The sequence below is a fragment of the Microtus ochrogaster genome, chromosome 6, assembly GCF_000317375.1.
Source record: "Microtus ochrogaster isolate Prairie Vole_2 chromosome 6, MicOch1.0, whole genome shotgun sequence".
NCBI classification, from domain to species: domain Eukaryota; kingdom Metazoa; phylum Chordata; class Mammalia; order Rodentia; family Cricetidae; genus Microtus; species Microtus ochrogaster.
In genome coordinates this window covers 82967433-82974434 of record NC_022013.1, presented here as the reverse complement: position 1 = coordinate 82974434, position 7002 = coordinate 82967433, and the positions used below count along the sequence as shown (strand labels likewise).

At 43.2% G+C, this 7002-nt stretch overlaps 1 protein-coding gene across 1 annotated transcript in view; it reads left to right on the top strand.

The window, feature by feature from the left end:
- Positions 1-4925: 4925 nt before the first annotated feature.
- Positions 4926-7002, top strand: part of Dnah14 (dynein axonemal heavy chain 14) — a 229533-nt gene continuing 227456 nt past the window's right edge. The window contains exon 1 of the mRNA XM_013346965.1: positions 4926-5088. Within this exon, the coding sequence (XP_013202419.1) occupies positions 4926-5088 (163 nt within the window). The remainder of the gene's footprint in view (positions 5089-7002) is intronic.

Below are 7002 nucleotides of genomic sequence, written 5' to 3'. Positions count from 1 at the left end.
GTGTGTGTGTGTGTGTGTGCATGTGCACTGCTATGTGAGAGTATGTGCACATGAGAACAGATACATGAAAAGACCAAAAGACAACATTAGCTGTCACTTCTCAGATACTATCTACCCTACTGTTTGAGACAAGGTCATTCTCACTGGCTTAGCACTGGACAAGTAGGCTTGGCTGAGTGGCCACCTAGCTTTAGGCATCTTCCTGTCTCCTCTTCCTCAAAGGATTGCAAGTATAATTACACACTATTCTTCTTTCATGGGTTCTGGAGAGTGAGCTCAGGTCTCCATGCTTCAGCTGTGTCTTAGTTAGGGTTCCTATTGCTGTGAAGAGACACATGACCACAGAAACTCTTACAAAGGAAAGCATTCATTGTGGTGGCTTACAGTTCAGAGGTTCAGTCTATTATCATCATGGTGGGACATGGCAGCGTGCAGACAGATATGGTACTGGAGAAGGAGCTTAGAGTAGAAAAGGAGCTACATCTTGATCAGGAAGTAGTCTGCAACAATGCGAGTAGCTTGAGCAGAGGAGATCTCAGAGCCCACCCCCACAGTGACACACTTCCTCCAACAAGGCCACACCTACTCCAACAAAACCACACCTCTTAATGGTGTCACTCCCTTTGAGGCCATTTTCTTTCAAACCACCATACGCAGCAAGCACTTCACCAACTGAACTGTTTCTCCCCGGTGCCTTCTTCTGTTTCTTAGATGAGAGTTTTCTCTGCTTTCTATTCCATTTCCAGTGTGTCAAAGTCAGAGTCCCTTTCCTGTCTAAAATTAGACCTTGCAATGACCATTGTTGTCCTTGTCACCTAGACAGCTCCAATCAACTCTTAGGTCACTCCTCCAATTGTCACTTCTGCCTGAAGATCAGTGGGTTGGTTTCCTGAAGGGATCTGAGAGCCTAAATTCCAGGCATTCTTTGGGCAGATTGTTTGAATTTGATCTTTTTGCTATTTTCCTCAGGAAAAAGAGGACAGAAATGTGAGCTGCATAGGAATTCAAGAGTTGGAAACTGAGGACATGGCATCCAGGCTAAAGAGTTTGTGAGCCTGGAAGATAAGAACAATAGAAAGCTTTTTAGATTGTTGGTCTGGGGAGTTTTATTTTGGGTGTTTTTACTTTTAAATATGTGTATGGGTCTGGGTGTGTGCACATATATGTGAGTGAGTGCAGGAGTCCACAGAAGAGATGGAATACCCATGAGCTGGAGTTACAGACAATTGGGAGCCACTAGATGAGGGTGCTGGGAATCAAACTTAGGCCCCTCTACTGCTGAGCCATCTCTCCAGGGTACCCTCCCACCCCGATCCTGTTTTCTAAGACACACGTCTCACTTCGTAACTTTGGCTAGTCTGGACCTTCCTGTTGTATATCAGGATGGCCTCAAATCAAACCCACCTGCCTCTGCCTTCCAAGTGGTGGGATTAAAGGTATGGCCCACCATCCCCAGCTGTTAAGAAAGGAGTTAATGTGATCCTATTTACCATTTTGAAAAGACTACAGATTAAAGACCAAGAATTGACTGAGGGAGACCAGTTAGCAGACACTAAATATTCTGAAGGTAGACTTGTCAATCATGCTGGAGGATCAGAGAGAACAGGAAGTGTTGAAGATGGTTCTGAGGCTTCTAGCTTTTTGAATGTGATGACTAGGAGGTACCATATACTAAAATAGGAAACCTCACACAGGATCTGTGGGGTCTGGGGAAGAGGCTGTGAGTTTGAATTTTGGACATATAAAGTTGAGAATACTTTGGTTCATCCCAAAGATGTTGAGGAGACCGCTGAATGTGATCCAGGAGCTCTGAAGTATCAGGCCTGAGAGGATGTACTTGGGTAACCCTAAAACTGGAAGTCTAAGCCGCGGCCACAGTGAGATTCCTTAGGGAAAATGTCTAGCAATTATGAGCTATAAAAAGGTCAGATGCAAAGGATATGGGATTGGTCAGCTTGAGGATGACCAGGGTGATAAAGAAATAGGTATGTGATGTCATAGAAATCAGTGGGAAGTAATTGTATAAGAAAGAATTAGAGTTAGGAATGGTAGTGACCCCTGGAATCATGGCACTCGGGAGGCAGAGGCAGTATGACTGCCACAAGTTTAAGGCCAACCAGATCTATTTGGCGAGTCCTAGTGCAGCCAGTGGTACAAAATGTGAGCCTCTCTCGGGTCATTTTCTAGGAAAAAAAATGAATAAAGCATGAATCATCATTCACACACTAGTAAAACCAGGACAGGAAAATATCCATTGAGCGAAATGACCTCAAAAGTGTGGTCACTTGAGTGCCATTTTGGTGGGATTTCCAAGAGTGCAGGAGACGAAGACTGGGTGATAGGTGAAGAAATAAGGCAGTGGCCATTTGCAGGTCTCGAGAAGTTTGTCTTTGAAGAGACGGCGTTAGTGATGACTGGGGTGTGGTCCGAGAATGGATGCAGTGTGGAGGTCCATGCAGAAGAAGATAGCAGGAGTGCAGATGTTAAGGAAGAAGTGTCAATAAAAGATGGAAAGGACTCTCTTGAGTGGCAGGAAAGCCAGGTGTCTCATTTACTAAATTGGAGGGAACCATGGGCAGGTGCCAGTGCTTTGTTTGTGTGCTAGCAGTGAAATGAAGAGATTTCTATCCAAAACCCAGCACTCTCGTTAGCCAAGAAGCAAAGGTAGAATGGAAAAATGGAGGCTGGAAGATGGAGTCTGTTTCCAAGTTTGAGGAGCATGGAGAAAAATTAGCTGGCAAGAGGAAGAACAAGTTGACGAAGCAGCAATAGAATCCGTGGCTTGTGTTCAGGGCCCGTGTATGTATATGGTTCATTACAATGAGTCTCTGCCGTTGCCAAACCCGCTTTGCCAAGAAGCTTTACCTAACAGCACTGAGATGTGGAGATGCGACGAGACAGTTTATGACATTGGCAAGGGTACGTGTAGGGACATTAGCTGACGTGGCTGAAGAGAAAGGTGGAAAACTGAGGGGTGACGGACTGTAAGGGTGTGGACAAAGGAGTGGACATACTGGTGAGGGGACAGGTAGCCGTGTTGGGGACGGTACAGAGCAAGCTGAAAGAACAGAGAGCAGATGATGACACACAGTATAATGCACAATAGTCACACATGGAGCAACTACATACTGTTGAATTGTAGTTCTTGTAGGTAATCTGTAAAATAAACACACAAACACCATTCCTTTTGTGTTGTAGATGTGACCTATAGTTGCTTAAATGCTGTTGTATGGAGGCCACTAGTTTGTTCCTGGCCACTTAGCCCCGAAATAATCACACAGAAACTTTATTATTTAAATCACTGCTTGGCTCATTAGTTCTAGCTTCTTATGGCTAACTCTTACATCTTAATTTAAGCCATTTCTATTAATCTGTGTATTGCCATGAGTCTGTGGCTTACCGGGTAAAATTCCCATCATCTGTCTCCAGCGGCTCCATGGCTCTGCCTTCCTCACTCTGCCTTCCTCCTCCCATGCTATAGGCCAAGTCAGTTTTCTTTATTCATTAACCAATAAAAGCAACACATAGACAAAAGGACCTCCCACACCAAAATGTTAGTGGTTGAGTTGTAGAAATTTGGGGAGATCTGGGATGTAACAGAAGGACATAGCATCAAACAGGTCTCGGCTTAGGAACACTGAAATGGAGAAGGCAGCCTTCTGTGGAGCCAAAGCTACAAATTAGCTGAGTGACCAAGCAATTGGAGTGAGTGAAACGTTGGAGTGTATGATGTAGCAAAATCCAGGAACTTCAAAGGAGTAGGATTTTATTTTTATTCTTAAAGGGTACAAATTGTTTTGGAAATGGTGAGTGGGGAGTGATAAGGAAAACAAACCCACTTTCCAATCTGGGCGATATGGAGCATGAGACTATAAGCAGCTGCCGTGTGAGAGAGCGTCCTTAGGGAGTAGCTGCAGCAGCGTACAACTCTGTCTCCTCTAACCATCTCGGAACACCAGCCTTCCCTTGTCCATCAGTCAAGCGAAGTGTCTGCTGTCTCGTGGTTCCTCCTCCTTAGCTCCTCATCCTCCTCCAAAATTCAAAACCTCACCACCTCTCAACATTTGATTACTTGGAAAGGGTGAACTTCTGAGTCTCCTCCGAGCAGACAGGTCCCCCGAAGTGGGCCCAAGGGCTGCATGGCACAGGAGGACACGGACTGATCTCATCTGCACTCTTCTGTTTTGCTTGTGGTTATGGTATTTGTCCCGGACTATATTGGAGCTCAGAGCTTTTGCTGCATATGTTTTTGTTAAATGTGAGAGAACAAAGGAAATTGCTTCGGAAGAGCCCTATTGTCAGTAATTTTCCCGTCTTCTACATGTAACCCACCAGTTAAGGAAATCATAGAAATATGAGCAATGCCCTTTTTATTCTTCTGCATTCATATTTAAATATATTCTGTGCTCAGTCCCAAGTGAAAGTTAATTAAAAGATTTACCTCCTGTGAGCATCCATTCCTACTCCAAAGATGTGCTATATTAATAAAATGATCAAACAGAGCAACCAACATTCACCTTAGCCAAGGCTTTAGTGATGCTAGCCAACTTAGAAGTGTCTGTGCTTCTCACTGTGACAATAGGTGGAGTGTGGAAGACGGAAAGGATGAGGTCATTAGAAAAGTCACCACTGTCATTAACCTCTTTCCCAAGAGGCCTAATGGCAGCCTGGTTAATTAAGGGCCCCCTCTAGGCGAGGCCAGTGGCTATTTATAACCCTCCCATGCTTTACCTCCTTGTTTCAAAGGTCCAGAAGAAAAGGCAGGCATACAATTTACAAAGGAAAACGCAGAATAGTGACCCGCATTCCTGTGAACCCAGGTCCCTTGGCTCAGCATGTGCTACTCATATAATAGCTGGATATACTGTGCGGTCTGTGAAGTTACTATGGTATTATTAGAGTTCACAGTAGATACTCGGTTCATAATGGTTTTCCTCGCAGATTACCTTGAAGAAAGGTTTGATCAACAACATGCAGTGGCTTCAGAATTAATTGTCCCCAAGAAAAGGAAATCAAAAGTCAAAAAGGAACAAACTTGTACTAAGACAAAAGCGGAGAAAGCCCGGCTTGGATCATATGACAGGACAGGTATGCTGCAGGCTTGGGCCGGCTTGAAGGAAGCCACACACGCTGGCAAGCTTTCTCGTGGTTTCTGTCCTTATGTTGGACACTGACTTTATGGAAGAGAAAATGTCTGGCTGAGTCTTGCATGTTTGGTACCTTTAAAAACTGCCGATTTTTAAATTATTTTTGAAATTTACAATAGCATTAAAATTGACAATGTAGTCAATGATTATGTTCTTACTGAAGATATTCTCAGATTTTAGTTTTGGCAATCCATGCAAGACAAGTTATAGCTTTGTTTTATGTTTCTAGTGAAACTTGTATGTTGTGTATGTGTGGGTGGGGGCTTGCGGGTGTTGATGCAGGGCCGTGCACAGGCTAGGCAAGTGCTCTCCCGTCTCTCTGTGTTGTCAGCCTTCAGTTTTCTTAAACAAAGACTCACTATGTAGTTCAGCCTGGCTTTGAAATCAAGATCCTCCTGCCTCAAACTCTGGGATTACAGGTCTGCACTGATTAGATCTGAGATTTATATCTTTGTCTGATACAAAGATTGAATGCCCAAATAGTTAAAACATTTTCCCCCATGAATGTTTTGATACTTTCTTTATATTTGAAATCACTATTTTAATGTCATAAATTGTATAAAAGAAACTTTCCTGTTTCTTACTGGAACACCACGACCCAGAGTTGTGTTTATCATCAGAACCCCTATTCACACGGGAACATCCAGGGTTCTCAGTATCTCAGCAGAAAACCTGCATCAGTATTCAGCATCCACGGAGTCCCAGAGGTCCCGAGACTTCTGCTAGTCGGAAGGATGATTGACTGTCTTCTGGGTGGTTAGTGCATTGTGTCAGAGTTTATCTCGCTAGCAGATTTATTCTAGTCTCTTTTCCTGGCTTTGAGGAAACATTGAAGAGTTTTCATCTCAATTCTTGTGCTGTTTTATAAAATAGCGCAAGTTCCGTGTGATTCTTAGGAAAGAGATTATTTTGTTCAGATGCCATGCATGACTTCTGGTAGGCCTGAGATACAGAATAACACTTTCGGATTGCTGGCACGTCTTGTGTGCTTTCAAAAAACAAAACCTCAAGGGCCATCTGCCAGTTAACAAAAGGTGTGACATGTAAACAAGTGTGTGGACACTGCCACCATTGCTAGTCGGCAAAGCATTGTAAACACTGGTGGAAGTTAACATCCAGTCCTGGTAAAGAGCAGCACAGAGGAGGGGAATGGAGGGAGTGTGAGTCACAAAACGACATTTTCTAAAGATCTGCAGAGGAGTTTGAAGGTTCCCAAGGCTGAGAAGTGTGTTAGGAGAGGGGACTGGTGATGACTGGTCTGATCATTATGGTAATGGCATGTCTGATATGACACATATATGTACTGAACTATCATGTTGTGCTCTATAAATATGTACACTTTGAAACTTAGTTTAAAAACTAAAAAACTATAAAATGAAGATTAAGGGGTAGTCTGCATAGCATGGAAAATAGAAGCAAAAACAAAACACATAGATTGTGTCAAGAAGCATGAAATTATTAACTGCCAGCAAAGAGACCAAGAAATATGGTTTGCAAGGAGTTTGGGAAGTGTCTGTCCTTAGGAAGAATGCCTCCAACCCACATCACTTCCTTCAATGCTTTGCTTCTGAGCCTCCTATGCCTCAATTAAGAAAGGCTTTGACTGGCCTTGTTCTAGTATTTCCTGTGGCTTATAATCTCTGATCATGTATTTAAACCCTTTGTGACACCTGCCTTTCTTGCTTGACACTATTCATCATTTACTTATGATCTTCTTATCTACAAATACAATTCAGTGTTGGAAAGCTTTTCAAGCAAAATAAGAGCTAAGTAAGTTTGGACACTATATACCTTATTCCTAAAGACCTAGTGGATAGACCACTAGGAGAGTTTCATGTTTCTTTTCTTTTTTTTT